General features: G+C 39.1%; 1 protein-coding gene across 1 annotated transcript; it reads left to right on the forward strand.

The window, feature by feature from the left end:
• Positions 1-773: 773 nt before the first annotated feature.
• Positions 774-16,859, forward strand: LOC124156594. Its single transcript, XM_046531234.1, has 2 exons — positions 774-1,042; positions 12,224-16,859. The coding sequence occupies exon 2, from the start codon at positions 12,341-12,343 to the stop codon at positions 16,610-16,612; it is 4,272 nt and encodes a 1,423-aa protein (XP_046387190.1). The 5' UTR covers positions 774-1,042; positions 12,224-12,340; the 3' UTR covers positions 16,613-16,859.
• The last annotated feature ends 1,592 nt before the right edge of the window (positions 16,860-18,451 follow it).

An 18,451-nucleotide genomic window follows, 5' to 3' on the forward strand; every position in this document is an offset into this window, starting at 1 on the left:
CACTGGGGGGACGTTTTTTGGACGGTGTGGTGTGCATGTGGGAGTCCAAATGCATGCTGGTGATTGATCACCCCCTGCCAAACACCCTAGAGGTGGCTCGCAGGGTATTATGTAGATGTAGATGATGGCTAAATGCGCAAAAGTACCGTTATGCCTGGCTTCACCTCAGAGCGCTTATCCCCCCTACAGATACCTCTATGGCCAGGGCAGCCGGCGGTTGTCCTCTGGCTGTCCTGAAAATCCGCGGACACTGAGAGGACGCGGCGGATGCGCAGCGGACGTCCTTTGGCAACGATGTGCTGTGTGGGATATCTATAAGTTCATTTTTGCATACATGTATCATCAAGTAATTCATGTTTATCACATTGCAAAATAATTACAAAAATATCTGCCTCGGTTGGAAGGTTGTGTGACTTAAAACTTTATAGGATTTTATTAAAACTTCAAATATTCCTTAGCCAGGTTTATCCCATGAAAATTTCTTTAAAATGCATTTCGGAGGATTGCCAAGGCACAGGGAGGATTTTCTGCAAGATATTCCATATCCTGCAGTAGAGATCCCAGTCTCATATTTACAGAAAGTATTTCGCCTTCTGCGGGATACCAAAAACTTCAAAACGAGAAATTGTGTTTGAATGTGAAAGAATGTATAAGTATTATGTCATTTTAAAAATGAGAACATTTCACGAAATGTTTGAAAAGCCGCCATCCAAATTTTTTTGTTAGTAGTGACATCTCTCGACTAATCCTTTTCTCTTTCAACTCGTGCCGATTGGCGCTTGCATACATTGGTCCAACATAATCTTTGGTCCATGTGGTCCATGTCCTCGATGTCCTCCAATCAATTTTGATCTGTGAAGATATAATCATATAATCGTGTGCCTGTTCCTGCAACACTGCACGCCCTCGCCCCTCGCCCTCGCTGTCAATGCTCCAAGCCATGTGAAGCAATAACGACGGATTTGAGTGGTGTGCAATCTTGTATGCCCGATTTTGATCTAGGAGTTAGCAATGGTCCAAACAGAAGTTCATAAGAGCGCAGGTAAATAAACAAACCGAAGGTATTATCCTTGACATGAAAATCATTATTCCAGGTATTTTGCATGGCTTTTGCTCTCCTTAAGGATTCTGTACCCGGCTCGTCAAATACTCGCCCATGGTAAATGTATCGTTAGTCGGTAGAATATCTGTTAGTTTCAGCGAGGGTACGGTCTTTTTCAGTTACTGGGTTTGGCTGGTTACTTCAATATCCTTGGTAATTGATCATGCGGTTTTGTAAAGCATCGGTAAAGGTATGCTACCCGATTTTTCGATACTGCTCGATATCATATGCTTCACTGTTCATTACTATAGAATTGAGTCCTATTCCGAAAGTAACCCACGGCAACCACTTGTTGCTTCCGGAGCTATCTGTAAATATATTGCCCCAATAAACCATTAGCTTTGTGATATATGTTTTTAGATGAATTCGGAACGGTTAAATTCTTTCAGAATTGAAAAACAACTTTTTTTGTTCAAAGAACAACAATACTATGGGCGGTTGCCGAAATGTATTGTTTTTTATTTATATTTTAAGCGGTTATAAAAACAGCAGTTAATATCGTGCTACTATATTATGTACAAAATCGTCACTTAAGCAATTATGCTACAAGTGTAAAACCCTCAATAGTTCCATGTGACACAAGTTTCAGTTGATTAATTAAAGTTCCGATTTTCTAACATTGTTGAGACCCTTTGTGCATCTGCTTCCGTATTTTTGTTCACACATAAGCAACAGCCCCTTTTACAGTATGATGCATATATGTTTCGATCTTTTCTTGATGTCTCCACAATTTGCATTTTTCACTGAAGACTGGTTATGATTGTAAAATTGCACCGCATCTCTTTCGAGTAATTCAACGCAGTTCTTTCCAAGAGTTTCTTTTGTAATGGTAGAGAGATAATGCCCTAGTTTGTGCCAGTTGTCCAGCATACAAACTCAGCATCTGTTGTAGACAATGCTAAACATCCCTGCTTTTTGCTTTCTCAGGCAACTGCTCCATTGGCTAACTGAAACACATGCGTACAATAAGACAATCTGATTTGTTTTGTCACAGGCGAAGTCAGAATTTGCATATCCCTCAGTAAATTTTCCTGATTTAGAATAAGCAATATTATAATTTATATTTCCCTTCAGGTATTCAAATATCATTTTTGCATTGGTCCGGTGTTCCAATATGAAATCGTGGTTAAACCTACTTTACTTGGATACTGCAAAGGCAATATCGGGCCTCAAGCAAATCATTGCATACACGAGACAGCCAATTTACTCTTGATATGGAACTTCAGGGCAAGTTTTTGGGTCATCATGAGTTACATTCAAACCTTCTTCTATGGGAGTAGGAACAGTATCATCCATCATATCAAATTTAGACAATACGGCCAAGGTATTCCTCCTGATCCAACTCTATTCCCTGACTTTTCCTGTTTAATCTTATACCCAGAATTCCCGTAGCTTCTCCAAGGTTTATGATCTCAATATGTTTTCCCAATGATATAATTAATTCATCAACAATACCATCATTTTTTCAGAACACTAGTCCATTAAACGCTAATAAATGCAACATAATTTCCATTTCGCTAAAAAAGTCCCCTTATGATTTCAGGTACAGTTTAAACTCCCTTCCCCTCAGACGAGTCTCCACCATCAAAGACTTAGGTGTCTTAATGGATCAAAAATTAAATTACTGTGAGCATATTACAAAAATTAAAAACAAAGCTATGTCTCTCCTTGGCCTCCTCTACCGCTTCTCAGAAATTGCAGACCCGATAGCATTACGCCCATATTTTTCAACTATTGTCATTCCCGTTATAATGTATTGCTCCCCCATTTGGACAATCTCAGCCCCATCCAATATTTTGGCTCTTAAAAGTGTGACAAATTTTTTCACTAATATAGTTAAGTGCAGAGCCCCTCATCTTCGTAATATGTCCGCTGATACTGTTTTGCACACTCTCTCTGTATCTAATATTCCAAATTTAATCCTAAAATCTGATTTAAAACTAATACATAGCATTCTAAACTCTTCCATAGACTGTCCCGATCTCATCTCCGATCTAAACTTTAAAGTTCCATGCTGACCCACTCGAACGCATTCGCTCCTCCATGTGCCCATTCCCAGATTATCACTAACCAAACGTTCCATCCTCTCCCGCCTCTCTTCCCTCATAAATTCCCTTCCAGATCACATTGACCCGTTCTCCTTTCCAAACCACTCCTTTACAAACCGTGCTCTTTCCTACCTTAATAGAAACTCTTAAGGTCAAAGAGCTTACTTCAATGTATTGTTATTTGTTTAAATTAATTATGTTTGATTGTGTTTGTGCTTTTATTTTTGTTATACTGTGTCACTATAAAATGGCAAACTATGCTGTATGTGGACTATTTGATAAATAAATAAATATAAATCAGTGACTTAGCACAGCAGTGGTAGAAAGGGTAGGGCCACTTGTCTTTTTTGTGGAAACGTGACTCAATAGATAGATTCTTAGAACCTAGGCCTCTGAGTATACCTGTATGCGTATCATACTAAGACTCCTATGCCTATTTTGAGCCATAGATAGCTTTATGCAGTTTATACATACATACATCTTTTTCTCGGACTCCTCAACTACAAATCCTTCTGGCTGCTCCGTATAGATTGTTTCTTTAAGATCACCATTTGGAACCAATGGTGCTGTCACTTCCAATTGATAGATTATTAAGACCAATTCTAATGATAAAGTGCTCTGCTACCCCATGGTGGAATTGCTTGCAATCAGGGAGAACGCTTCATGGTAATCTGTACCATACCTTTGTGTGAATCCCTTTGCTACCAACCTGGCCTTATGAGGCACAAATTCCCTTTCAGCATTCTTTTTCTGCTTAAACACCCATGTACACAGAATCGTCTCCTTATCTTCTGGCAAGTTCAAAAGAGGCAAAACTCCTTTCTTAATCAGTGAATCTCATTCAGCACTTCCCCAGTGTTTTATTTGTTTTGGGATAAAGCTTCTTGTATTGCCTGAGGGTCACTGCAAAGGGACAAAGGTTGATTGCAGGTCGAAATTTTCTAGCCAATCTATTCCTAATAGGATACCTGCTTGCTTCCGCTTCTCCTTCCTTGCTTCCTCCCTCCCTCTGACTCACTTTCTTCATTACTCTGAAAAGTAATGTCTACACTACTTGGAACTTAAACATTACTCTCGCTACTTTATTCAGAACTGGAGTCAACATCACGTGGAATTCGACCATTACCCTCACGACTTGGTTTCTTTTCCTTTTTGACTTAAGCATTGCCAATCTCTCCAGTCTGAGGGTGGGGCAGGGAACTTCGGCCATGCCCCATTATCAAAGGTGCTCAATGTCTTAACCGCCCTTGGGAAATATTGTTCTCTTCATGCTCTTGCAATTGATATCAGCTCTATGTGAGGAATTTGCTGTTGTATGAATTACAAACAAATGAGCTAAGATTTCTGAAAATGCAGATTTTGTGTTAAAACTAGGGATGGACTGATTCCGGATTTTTTTGGATCCGGATTCGGATCAGATCCTTGATTTTCGGAGCCGGATCTTTTGGATCAGATATTTTTAGAATCGAATGCATTTTCAAATTCCTGACGCTGAGATTCCCAGTCGTATTTTGCTATTTTTATTTTCCGCGGCTGAAATTCTCCTTTGTAACCTCTGCGAGAGTTTTCAAACAAAACGGTTCATGAGTTGGAAAAAATCGCATGCCACGGTGCATTCGAAGATAGATTTGGAACTATTTCCACCCTTATTGCATTCACTGAAGCTATTGTTCAAAATTTTGGATCCAGATCCGATGTATCCGATGATGGGCAATATCTGCGGATATTTGGATCCGAGGTATCCGATCCGACCATCCCTACTTAAAACTGGTTGAAATTACTGTAATAAATAATTTCGAAATAGTCCTCATGAAATTAATAAGGTAAAGATTACATGCCAAATAGCATTGAGTGTCCACACACGGTTAACACATTCAATGCGGATGATATTTTCACCGAAACCTCCAGTGACGGAAGGGTGATTTTCCTTTATAACGGTGGTCTTGTAAGTAATGCAACAGAATTTGCAATTTTTTTTGTTTCTATTTCACGCAATTTGTAAAAAACCTTAATGACATACATGTATGCCACCCGTCACCAGTAATTGAGAATTCACGCAACCCACATTACACGCATGCAATTTCCCTTGTATGAAGGAGTGAACTTTTCATATTTCCGTTTATAATACTTCTTCTACCGTTGATTCCTTAGGTTAATGACGAAAATATCTTGGAATTAGTCTTTTCGTGTATTTTTTTGTTTCACCGGCCGTAGATTTAATTTTTTCAGGTCACCGAAGTAGAGCACACAATGAACGGCAAGAAAAATATAAATTTATGGAATAAGCATTTTTTTAATCAAAGCAAATCTATGTTACCTCAGAGTTATTGCAAAATTGAAACATTTCAACAAAAATTCTCACAAATTTTTATGATATATTTGAAAGCAAGGCCTTAGACAGAGCCCTGGTTGACCTTCACATTCTGGGCAAATCGTAGTCACTGTCCTACGGATGCCTTCACGGTTAGCGTAGAAATGAAGAGCATGCATCATTCCTAAAAACCTATCACGGCACATTTTCTCCTGAATATCGGTACTGGCACTAATTCTGACCTCCAATCGTTAGAAATCGTGTTAAACCTAATTGCGCCCATGTGGAGAAGAAGACCGAGTCAAGTTTCCAGTTCCCCCTGCCCAACGGCTTCCAATCCATTATGCCCTTAGTGAAGGCCCTTGGTGAAGGATTTTGTAGGAAAATGCTTTCTGCATTTTTCTCCGTCTATGAGAGGATTATTTCAAAGAAAATATCATTTGCAAGTTGAATAATCCCTGGGAGTGCCGCTGGTAGGGAGGGACTCCAACCTTGAGCCTTGAGCCAGCAAAATAGTACAATTTGTGTAATGGAGTGTTGCATATGTGATTAATATGTTAGTTTTTATGAAAATTAAGACTGTATCTGTACCTAACACTAGAATGTATTAATGACCTACAAAACGAAAACACCATAATGAACAGAGGACAAGTAATTGATGTGGAGCATTGACTGAAAATATGCCGTAAAATTAGGAAATAAACCCAAAATATGTAAAAAAAACGTAATTTGCAATAATGGCTTACAAAATTATTAATAAAGTATAAAATACGACCTTATGGACGGCATGGAAACATTTTGGAATAAAATAGTAAGTTTTGAAACGGGAATATGTACACGTTATTAACAAAAACTAAGTCTGATCATAATTTTTGTGGTTGCGCATAAGATATGAATAAATTAAAAAATAAGATAAAAATACTATTTAAAGGGAATAAATAATGGTTAAATGCCGTAATGCTTAAAATACCTCTCAGTTTATCTATTTATTTCCGCAATTTCGTTTACAAAGCTAAGGAAACAAATAAACGATTTAAAAAAATACAGACCAATACTGCACATAATGCAATGCAGTGTTGCATACGCGATTAATATGTTATTTTTTTATGAAAAGGAAGAAAATCTGCAACTAACCCCAACACGTATGAATAACTCAGAAAATGAAATAAAATCAAAATGAATTAGAGGATTGGTAATTGACCTAGAGAAACGCATGAGAAAATATGCCGTAAAAGTTGGAAAAAGACCCAAAAAAATCACCCAGGATAAACGTAATTTGCAATAATAAAAAAGTTCCTAAAGAAAGAAATTCAAATATAACATAATTAACTGAACCACCGCACTAAGATCATTTTTTTATAATGTAGTGAGAATGAAACGGGGATAAATATCTTAAACAAAAAAATTAGTCTACTAATAATTGTTGTGATAGCACATAAAATATGAATAAATAAAAAATGAAGGTAAAAAAAAACAAATTAAAAAAATAATCTATATGTAAGACATGATGATGATATTTAGGATAAGAATAATGAAAAAGAGGTGAAAGAAATGAAAAGAAAAATCTCAACCTGCCAAATTGTTCCAAAAATAGCACTAAAGTAAACAAAAAAACACTAAAAATGAAGGAACACACAGAACTAGAAACGGACACTTCCGCATTGGTGTAAGGTCACTCCCGAACTGCGGGAGGGTGAAAAAGTAACGCTAGGCGTGCTCGGAGCACCCCAGTGACCAGCGGAAAAACGAACTCCCAAAGACATACATTTATGTCATCCGCCTGAGTGGAAAAGCCCTCATGACATATATATATGTCATCCGCCCTGAAAGTGTTAAAGTATCATCAAGAGTAAATATGTAGTTATATGTGAAATATTTATATTAATAGCATGAAAAGAATTCCTCAATGTAATAAAAGGATTTTTAGTGTGTCCTGAAGGTAACATAAGTCTAATTTTATTGACGATGGTGATGTTTATGAGTACAACACTTTAATTACGGCGTGAGTAGTGTTTGGCGATGTAGCTGTCAACAAACCAGTGCCAATAGCACTTTAAACCACTCCACCTCATGGAGATCATTATCCAAGTATGGCTAGGTGGTGGTGACAAAAATATCCCCTTGCATTGGTCACCTGATATCTGTGCTGATAAAAATATCCATGTCGATTGCATTGGTCGCCTGAGTAGTGATGGCGTAAACGACTCTTTTTGTGGAGCTGCCTCACCGCTCATAGCACTCCTGACAGCTGCTCGCACAGTGTAACTCAGCAAAGCATTTCTGGGTTGAGGGGATGGGGAAGAGGGGAGTGGAAGAAAGGGAAGAAGGGAATGTGGTGAGGGGGGATTTCTGAGCGAAAATTTAAAATGCAACATATCCGAAATCACAATTTGAAAAATTGTATTTAAATCAATCACGCATTGCAAAGTCACAATGTTTAAGAGGTGATATATTAACTGAGGAACTATTTCTGGCGATATGTTATATCTTTCATGGAAGACGGAAAATGTATTCCGTCTCCTGTGCTCAGATATGACAGCAATTTAAAAAATTCTGTGGAGACAAAATATTCTTGCCGAAACTAAATGATCATGAAAGCAATTCATAAATAGTTTCATCGATTAATCTTAGTTTTTCGTGTTTGAACGAATGTTCATTTTTGTCTCGTATTATTTTCATAAATTTGCCATTGCCGAACAACTTTACATGAGCATCTTCCATCATTTCTCTTTCACGATGCATAAAACACGCAGGAGAGAGAATTACGATAAGGGTCATGTGAGGTTCTTTAGAGTAATGCCCAGAAAATGAATCAGGAGAATCTTTCAAGAGGCGCTAAAAGGTGAGCAGTGAATAGCGCCATGTGCTCCCTTTGATCCGCCAAACGTGCAATGAGCCTCGTACGGAAAATGATTGTGGAAGGAGTCATGTGCGCATGGAGTCCAACGGAGGGAGTTGTCTGCGGAGGGGAGAGAGTTGCGACTCACCGAATAAGACTCTTATCGCCCCACAGCTCTATCTGCTGAGTCGCACATTTGAACTGACTCACTTGCACAGTGCCCATCACTGCACCTGAGTGCAATCAGATAGTCGCAGTCAGGTGACCAATGCAAACGACACAAACTGAAGGTGAACAAATGGATGATACACACTATGGAAGGATTAGTATATGCATGCTTCATCTACTTTTTACCCTTTTAGTGCAGTGGGCTGATATATCAGCTCTTATGTAGTCCATTATTTAATTTGCTATGACTTATTTTTCCACCTTCTCAGGTCATTATCATTATCATTAACGTCTTGATAAAGACCTGAAAAGGTCGAAACTGGTTGAGTTTTTTCATAAATACTGTACGGAATACTAAAAGGTTTAATTTTGAATCTATAATGTCACCATACCGCAAAATGAATTCACAAAAAATTATTTCAAATATATTTATGTATATGTTCGTGATCGTCTATTTCATCACCTGGTGTGGTTCTAAAAGTAAAATTGAGTAAAAATTGGTCTCGATAGGAGATGGAATCTCTCAACTAGGAAATCCGTAATTATGAGTTCATTTTTAATGAGAAGGAAGTGTTCTTTTAGACTCAAAATTGAAGAATGTTTTGGAAAGAAAAAAAGATTTACCGTATATGTCTGAATATAGTCCCCCTTTTTTTCCAAAAATGCCCATGGTAAAAGTAAAGGGGGGGACTATATTCAAACTCATATTTTTACTTTTCCCGAAACTGAAGCCTCAAAATTAGGGGGGGGGGGACTATATTCGGAGAAATACAGTACTTAAGGTATTGAGGCCGAATTCTACAGGTTAGCTTTGTGGAGGGCATGCGATTCTGAGCGAGCAAGCAGCTGGAGATATGACTAATATGACATGAGGATGATACCTGTGAAACCCTACAGCTGCCTGTTTTGAACACTATGATTGTAGGATAAAGACCTTATTTTTTGCTACTGCTCAATTAGGAGAGAAAAAAATGTGATCTCGATGCAGGTTTACAGCACTATTCATAACATCATCTCAGCTAAAATGTCCATCATTTATAAATAATATTTTCTTTACGGGAATAAACTGCCTCACGTTTGTATCCTGACGTTTCACTCTGCCCTCAACCTTACTGATGAGGGACATGAAAATATCTTCACCCATCGTCAATTAATGTCAATAATTATGGGAACATCGGCAACCGACTCCTTCTCCAGCATGGTGAGCACGCATATTCCAATGCATTCATATCCCCTTACTGGCCAAGGCCAAGTCCAACACTCCCTCAGTTTTCTTTTTTTCGCCTCTTTAATGTTCAAGAGGCGAAATTGCTCAGAAGGACAGAATCCTCCACTTCACAAGCTTCCACATTTGTTTACTTAAATATCATCTTTCGTTCGTTTGCCATCTTTTGGTCCAAATGAGATGGATTGTTGGAGACCCCCATTCCGTTGCATACAAATTTATGCGTCAAAATTTTTAGTCCAAAAATTTTGATGCAAATTTGACCGTGGGACACCGGCTTTAGCCCAAACTTGTGATGCAATGTTGCGTTCTGCGGGATAACAGCACCTCTCAGGCGGTACACCATGCGCCAACATGGTTTGCAGCCAATCGCTGTCCCACAAACGCACCTCACACCCTCGCCTAGTCATACAATGTTGTCACGTGCATATGGAGCACTGAAACGAGCCTGAACCACCAAAACAAGCCCTTTCTTCGAATCACCTGAACAAAGGATTCTTCCTTTGGGTCCTTCACGCTCGTCGTCCCTCTTTACGGAACTCTTTTGTTCACAAGTGATGTAGGTGTTTCCCTTTCTTACCTGGCTACATTGTACCTAACTAGACCCTTCTACCTGTCATCGGACGCAACATTTTCTAAAATCTTATGAAATTTCTGAGCTTTGAGAATTTTCAATATCCTTCAGGATATTTTTCAATTGGTAATTAGGATCCTCAAGACTTATATAGTAAACCTGCTAATTTTCATAGCAATTGGATGAAAAGTTTGGCTGAGACAAATTTTTTCCCTCTGGAGGTACAAGTACCCCTGGAGACCGCATTCATTGAAAAACTGCAGTTTCGCCCAAACTTCAAATGGTTGTGAAAAAAAACTAGTGGAGATAGCCAAGAAATATTTTACACTGTTTCATTCCTATATGGAAGGATGAAATTTGCCAAGTTTCATCAAAATTCGAGTCGGTGGGTGTCATGCCTGGATGAACTGACATGGAATGACCCATCTTGTTCGTACAGACTGTCCCAAGGGTCGTGTGTCATTTTTGACCTCTAATTTTAGTAACTTCCCCTCGAGCAATATTCTTGAAAATTTGCATACTTATGGGGATAGGTCCTAAGTTTTGTAGAGTGTATGCAAAATTTTACAATTTTGACCTCACAATGTGGGCCCAAACCAAAATTTTGAATTTGCCTTATGGGGTTTCAATGTTAAAAAATTCGAGAGAGAAAATAGTCTGAATTTCACTGACCAAGATGTCCATTCTTAGGTTTTCGGACATGAGTAAACCGAAAATAACACTTTTATTTACGAAAATTCAATCGTTGACCCAGTAAGGTCACTGTCAAGGTCATAAGGGTGGCAAAAAGAATAGAATACCAACAAAGGTGTCGATCCATGGGTTTTAAATGGTGCTCAACTCATTGGTATTGTCCAAATACTTGTCTTATCCACTATTGGACCTCCAAGGCTAATACTGAGGTCGAAGGTCATAGAAGTAAACGTCGGGCCATCGTGACAACCAACGTGTTGAACCATAGATTTTAAAGGGTGCTCAAGTCAGTTTTGCAGTTCATTTATCAGTGTTTTTGATTTTTTGACCTCCAAAGGTCGTAATGGGGTCAAAGGCATGATTTGATATATCAGGGAAACTAATGTCTCCTTGGTCGGGTCTTCTTGGTGGCCACTCATTTTCATGCAAGCCACCTTACCTGAGCAGCAATGTCACCCATTTGAGGAACTCTTCTGCTGCATGTCTCTTTGGAATTAGTTCGTTGCTAGTCATAGTGGAAAGAGGCACCATGAAGAGCCTTACTCCCACGATCAGGGCGGATATAATTGAGACGTATTAAACGGAATGTCAGTTATCATAACGATTCGTAAAATTTTCTTTGAGCATGGTGTTCACCTTAGAAGAACAGTGGTCCACAGGTTATATGACAAATTTAGGAAGGGAAGTTGTTTCAACGTGGAACACCTTAAGAAGAGGAATGTTTATAGAGGCTCTGTTTATGGGAAGACCATAATTAAAAGACTTCCAATACCTTTATGGATGAGAATTATTTCTTCAATTTCTGAAAGTCTTCATCAAAACTTTTCTCTGAAACTTAGGCTGCATATTGTTCTGAATATGTATGTATGTATTTTGAAAATGCATATGTTTATTCCTTTCAACTGTATATGGCTGGAATACCTCAAGTTTTGTAAGCATCCTCTTATCTCATGAAATCTTATCTTCTAACCTTATCTTATAAGCTACTAATACCAGACCCCTAACCTTGAAATAAGTCAAAACCTGGGTCAACAGTATAGTAGTTGGTCATAATTTCTCGTTAATCATTATTTTGTAAATTGTAATTTCTCAAAATACCATTCTATTACACTACATGTCTACTAAGACCTAGTAGCTTTTTCTGTTTCATCACACTGATTCAAAATTTATTTCCTGTTTTCTTTTCCTTTAAAATTAACCATTGTTATAAAGTGTAATTCAATGTTGTCCGATGCTGACATTATTTGAATTAATTCTTTCCAGGATTATTGATTACTCGAGAAAGTGATAGGTGGATAAGGATTTTATGAGCACTGATTTGTAAATGGAGGATGTTGATTTGTGGTCTCGTCTGGAATTTGTTGTGGCAGTCCATTTATCATGGCCTCAGTGAATATAATTGAAAAACTAAGATCTGCAGTCAAAGCAAATGGAAAGGAGGAGGTGAAGGAAATATTAATGAGTGATCATGGAACATCGCTAGATCTTGCAGTGTTTGCTCCTAGTGGAAAGGGGAGCATAATCAATGATGCCATTGAGGAAACTGATGTTGCCATGCTGGCCCTACTTCTTGGCATTCAGTATCCTTCAGACGAATGTGCATCATTGATTTCAGACTCAAAACGATACCTATTGACCAGTAGGTGTGATTCTGAAGGATTGACACCACTCCTGAAAGCTGTGAAACTTGGCAAACTGGAAATGGTCTCCTTGCTGTTGTCATGTGGTGCAGAGGTGAATGACTTGTTAGCGAATGGCAGGACAGCTGTGGATCTTTCGAGTGACCCAAAGGTAGTGCGCGTCTTGTTTGATAATGACTCAAAATTCCCCCGAGGAGAGAGTAAAGTGAAAGACCTTCAAAGTCTCATCTCAGCAGATGGCGACTTGAGGGCACTATTCCATGAGAGGGATGAAGTTCATGGGTCCACCAAGGGTGAAGGCCTTAGCCCAGACCTGAAGAAAGCCTTTGAGCGAGGAAAGTGGGTTTATTATGTGAACAGTGAGGGCCACTCTCTTTTGTACACAGCTCTTGCGAATGGTAACTTTGATGCTTGGGCCTACTTGCTGGACCAAGACATGGAGTATGTGTCATCTGATGAGAAGGAGAAGGAAAAATTGAATGAGGTGATGTGTGAATGTGCTTTAAGGAATCTGCTCGTTCCAATGGAAGGGTGTCATGTGATGAAACTCATGTCCAAAGCCACTGTTAGGGGGAGTACCAGTTACGGGAAGGATTTGCTGGCCCTTGCCTTTGACTACTTCAAGTACCTGGATGAGAACGAGATCACCAGAACATTGATGCAGGTGTTGCAGGACGTCCCTGGTTTGCAGATTGCCTTTGATTTTGGCAGTGCTAGTATCAACAGGATACAAGCCTCCTGCTATGAGGGAGACCATGGTGCATCAGACTTTGATCGCTGTAAAATAAGCATTGCTGCTCTGGCAAATGAACTCACTGGTATGGCAGAGATAGCTAGCAATATGGCTCACGAAATGTGCCACTTTGCCATGACACTGGTTTTCAAGAACAGGGGTCTTCCGTACGCATCTGATGATGCAAAAAGTAAAGAGAAATATGACGGAGTGATTGAAGAAGTGAGACATTTAACTAACTGTGATGAAATAATCCGGAAGGTGTGGAATTATGACAGAAGCCATCATGGAATGGAGCTTATAGTTCGTGTGCCTGAAATGATTGTGAAGTATGGCAGAAGTCCACAAGATGGCTTCTTTCTTCTGGAAGAGCAGGCCAGATCATTGTTAGACTTTTATCTGGAAGATGTCCAGCCTGTTTTCATGGAATACATGGATGGAATAATTACTAGTGATAGGATCATAGGAAGGTGGGTGATAGAGCATCAGAAGCTTATATCTCAAGTAGATTGGGTTCGGGTGAATGATGACATTGACAAGAAAATTTCTGATTTTGTTGGTAAGCACAATCATCTACAAGTAATTAGATCAACCAATGTGAAGCTGGCTCAGAGCCACCTGACATTAATGTTCCAGAAACATGGTAAGGTTGCCCCATTCTTTGTCAACTGGTCTCTATACCAAAATTCTCCAGACTTTTTCATAAAGAGCCTCAAGTCCAGGGACATTGAGACTCTGGTAATATCCTGGGATGAAGACAGGCCACCTCAATTTTGTAGGTATCGTGACTGTAGACATCACTTATGCCCTGGTTATGATTTCAGAGATTTTAGTGATTGCATTTACATACTTGTAAATTCAAAGTTTCAAGTTCCTAAAAACGTTGCTAATCTTGAATATTTTTGGAGTGATCTGTCTCAAAAAACCAAACACAGTGCCCTAGGGAAGGTGGTCCAATTTGGTGGAAAATCAGTGAGACTGGAGTCTTTAATCTCTGTTTCTGTGAGTGGAGGTGATGTTGAGAATTTCATGCTGCAGAATTTGGATGTTAACGACATAAGTTTGCTTTTGGAGAATGAGGACATAGCAATGTGCAAACCACCCTCCTTGGTCAATGATATTGGGGATAATGTAGTTTTAAAACATCCTGGATGGTTTGTACCCCGAAAACTAACCCAGAAGTATGTGGATTTCTCTGAAGATATGCTTCAGAGATTTCCAAAAGATGTTTTCTTTGTGAGCAGTGTGGAACTCACTTATCTTCACAGTCTTGGGATTCATAATTCATTGGTCGAGCAGTGGGTTGGCATTTCCACCGAGAATCCTGTTCGCTGCTATGTCTTGCATCCATTACCTGAAAATAAGACTATGGAGTCGGTTATTCAGGAAATATCATTAAACCTTAGCACTGTGAGAATGTATAATATGTTACATTGCTTGAAATTCAGGCAGGGCATGTTTGCCTATGTTAAATCTGTGAGTGTCAAAAATGACAATGGCGGAGTGCAGTGCCATGCTATGGGTTTAATGTCTTCAAAGTTAGTGGAGAGTCTTCTTGAACCCTCTGTCTTTGAAAGCATTGATTCATGTTTGATAGCTGATGATCCAGGTACTGGTAAGACCACGTACCTGCACTTCCTTGCGAGGGAAATGAAGGATTGTCATCCAGAGAAATGGGTTTCCATCATTGATTTAAGTTTAGAAACAAATCAGAAACATCTTCAGGCCAATGCTAGCAGAGTTTCATTTTCAAAGACAGAGGTGCTGGATCTATTATATGAGATGGTTGGATGTGCTGATTCCACACTTGAGAGAACAGTTTTTGAGGCATATTCTGAGGCAAAAAGTAACATTGTAGTCATTTTTGATGCATTTGATGAAATCTGTCCAAAGTATAAAGCTGTCGTAACTTCATTAATCAAGAATCTCCGCGGACATAATCAAAATATCAAATTGTTTGTCTCAACTCGACTTCATGAGAAAGATGATCTTGAGGAGGCTTTGGATGTGATATCTTTCCAGTTGATCCCATTTAGTGAGGATGACCAAGTGACCTTTCTGAATAAATATTGGAACCAGCTCCTGAATAGCCTTCCATTTCTCGCATGGCAGGTGAAGCTGGAGAAGTCTATTGAGACCTTTGAGAAATGGGTTGAAAATGACAGTGATGGAGAAATAAAAAAACTAATGTGTGGGATGAAGGAAGTGCTGGCCTGCTCTCAAAAGGAGCAAAGACTGTTAAAAAAGAGATTCAAGTTCACTCAAGTGGCCAGAAGAGCTGTACTTTGCCATAAAACCTCATTGCATAGACTTGATAGATTCACTGAGACACCATTGCATATCCAAATGGCTGCTGCCCTCATTTTTGATGACTCATTTGCAATGAACTTGATTATGAACCTAGGGCATCTCTACCAGAGATTCTTTGACCTAAAGATGAAAATATATGGCAGGGAAAAGGCCGGTGGTTCTGGCAATGTCCAGTCGGAAGACTTCATCAGGCTGGGTCAGGAGAGACTTGCTGAGACAATGGAGGAGTTTGCTCTCAAGTTGATGCTGGAAAAAACTTCAACTGAAATGGATAGTGATGAACTGAGAAGAGTTTGTAACATTGGTTTGGTGACCAGAAAGGGTGAAGAATACCAGTTTATCCACAGGACCTTTGCAGAGTTCTTTTTTGCAAGGAAGATGCTGAAAGATGCTTACAAAGAAAGTATAGCTAAGCTGTGGCTAAATAGTCTTTTCATCAGTAATCATTTTGAAAGGGTTGTAAGTTTCCTGGAAGATACATTGCGTCTTTTTTCAGTTGGTTTTATCGATTCCAAAAAGGTTGAAGTGTTTTTAATGTTCAAGAAGGTTCACTTGAACAAATTGGTCATTAGTGATCAATCTACCTGTAGTGGGTTGACAAGCACTCTCCAGAACATTATTTGGCATATTGCTATCAACACGCTTCAGTATTTTGCTGACTCTTTTGGAGAAATTGTTGCCAGAGTCTTGATAGGAGAGTCAGAGTGTGGTCTTCGTAGAAAACCTTGTGGTTCAGCCATGGAAATTGCAGAAAGGCTTTATGGAGACGAAATTACGGATACACTGTTATTTCTTAAATGGAATTTGGAGCGAAAATATGCACAAATGAATGCCAGGTTGGATGCCTTTCCTCCCCCCAGTACTTCATGTCGCCATGATTTATTCCTGTATGAAATGAGAAGGAATTCCCAAGATGAACATGCTCTTGGTAAGGACGATCCATTAAATCTAAACATCTGTTGGTGGTAATTCCATTCACAACAAGTGTCCAGTGTAGCCACAACTTATCATCTGTTGTCAACGAATAAGCCTTTTAAGCCGAATAAGTCTTTACTCCGTTCCCTTTTTTTGTCAGCCATTATAACCATTCAACCAAGTTCAACCATTTGAATTTATCATTAAATTTCATTTTAATTACTATTATTAATATATTTAGCAAGGACGGTGAATGCAGTGAAATAATAGTCACCGTGATTTGCTCACTATGAACCTTAAGTACTGCAATGGTAACAAAAAAATATTCCGCACACAGTGAATGTTGGAGTCGTGAGTGGTGGAAGTCAGCTCCATGTGCACACGACTCCTTCCACAATCATTTTCCGTACGAGGCTCATCGCACGTTTGGCGGATCAAAGGGAGCACATGGCGCTATTCACTGCTCACCTTTTAGCGCCTCTTGAAAGATTCTCCTGATTCATTTTCTGGACATTACTCTAAAGAACCTCACATGACCCTTATCGTAATTCTCTCTCTTGCGTGTTTCATGCATCGTGAAAGAGAAATGATGGAAGATGCTCATGTAAAAGTTTTTGGCAACGGCAATGTATGAAAATAATACGAGACAAAAATGAACATTTGTTCAAACACAAACAACTAAGATAAATCGATTAAATTAACTATGAATTGTTAACATGATCATGTAGTTTCGGAGAGAATATTTTGTTACAACAGAATTTTTAAAATTGCCGTCATCTCTAAGCATAGGAGACAGAATACATTTTCCGTCTTCCATGCAAGATACAACGTATTGGCAGAAATGGTTCCTCAGTTATATCACGTGTTAAACATTGTGACTATGCAATATGTGATTGATTTGAAATCATTTTTTTCAAATTGTGATCCAGGAAATGTTGCATTTTAAATGGGTGTTCAGAAATCCCCCCTAAACACCACCTTCCCCTCCTCCTCTTTCTTCCAATCCCCTCCTCCCCCTCCCCTCAACCCAGAAATGCTTTGCTGAGTCGCATTGTGCGAGCGGCTCTCAGGAGTGCTATGAGTGGTGAGGCAGCTTCACAAAAAGAGTCATTTATGCCATCACCATTTTAATTGCATTGACTTTAGCTGCAGTTTATTCGTGTTGTGGATTATCTGTGCATGAGTTCATGCTCCATTGACATTTTCCACGATCTTTATAAAAAATGAAATCAGATTTAAAAGCACTGAGATATTTGAATTGAAATGAAAGGCTACACGGGGCTAATTATTTCCATTCCCCCTCGGAAGAATTATTCCCCCTGGAATTATTTTATTTACTTGCTGCCAAGAAATGTTTCAAGTGTACTTGTACGTCTACTCTAACTGTTGGCATGATCGAGTGCCCATTGCCTTCTCGGGAGTTCTGTGTTCATGTTTTCCAAGCATCGTGATGGGTAATCGTGCCCAGTGGTCACAGATCCACGTCCTACAGCAGTTGCATCCCAGGCAACTTGTGCGAGACGCAATTATGCAGCATTGTGCCTAAGAGTGTAGTTTGTGACGTCACGCAGTGGTTTCGAAGCATTCGTGCAAACCACTTTTCTGAATCCGTGATATTGTAGCCACGGGTGCTTGGTTTTCGGAAATGAGGCATTGCACAGAGTATTAGGAATATGAATACAATTACATCATCGCTGCTAAATAAATCGCGGTTGGGAAAAGAAAGCTCTTAATGATTCCGGAAAGCAATCTAAAATAACAGACAATGTGTGTTTAAAAAATAAGGTTCCCACAGTTTTTTAGACAAGGAAATTTTTTGTTTTTCGAAAAAACTAGGGATGGGTCGAATAGTAGATTTCTCGAATTCGAATATCGAATTCGAATATTAAATCA

This window comes from Ischnura elegans, chromosome 3 (genome assembly GCF_921293095.1).
Source record: "Ischnura elegans chromosome 3, ioIscEleg1.1, whole genome shotgun sequence".
In the NCBI taxonomy this organism is placed as follows: Eukaryota; Metazoa; Arthropoda; class Insecta; order Odonata; family Coenagrionidae; genus Ischnura; species Ischnura elegans.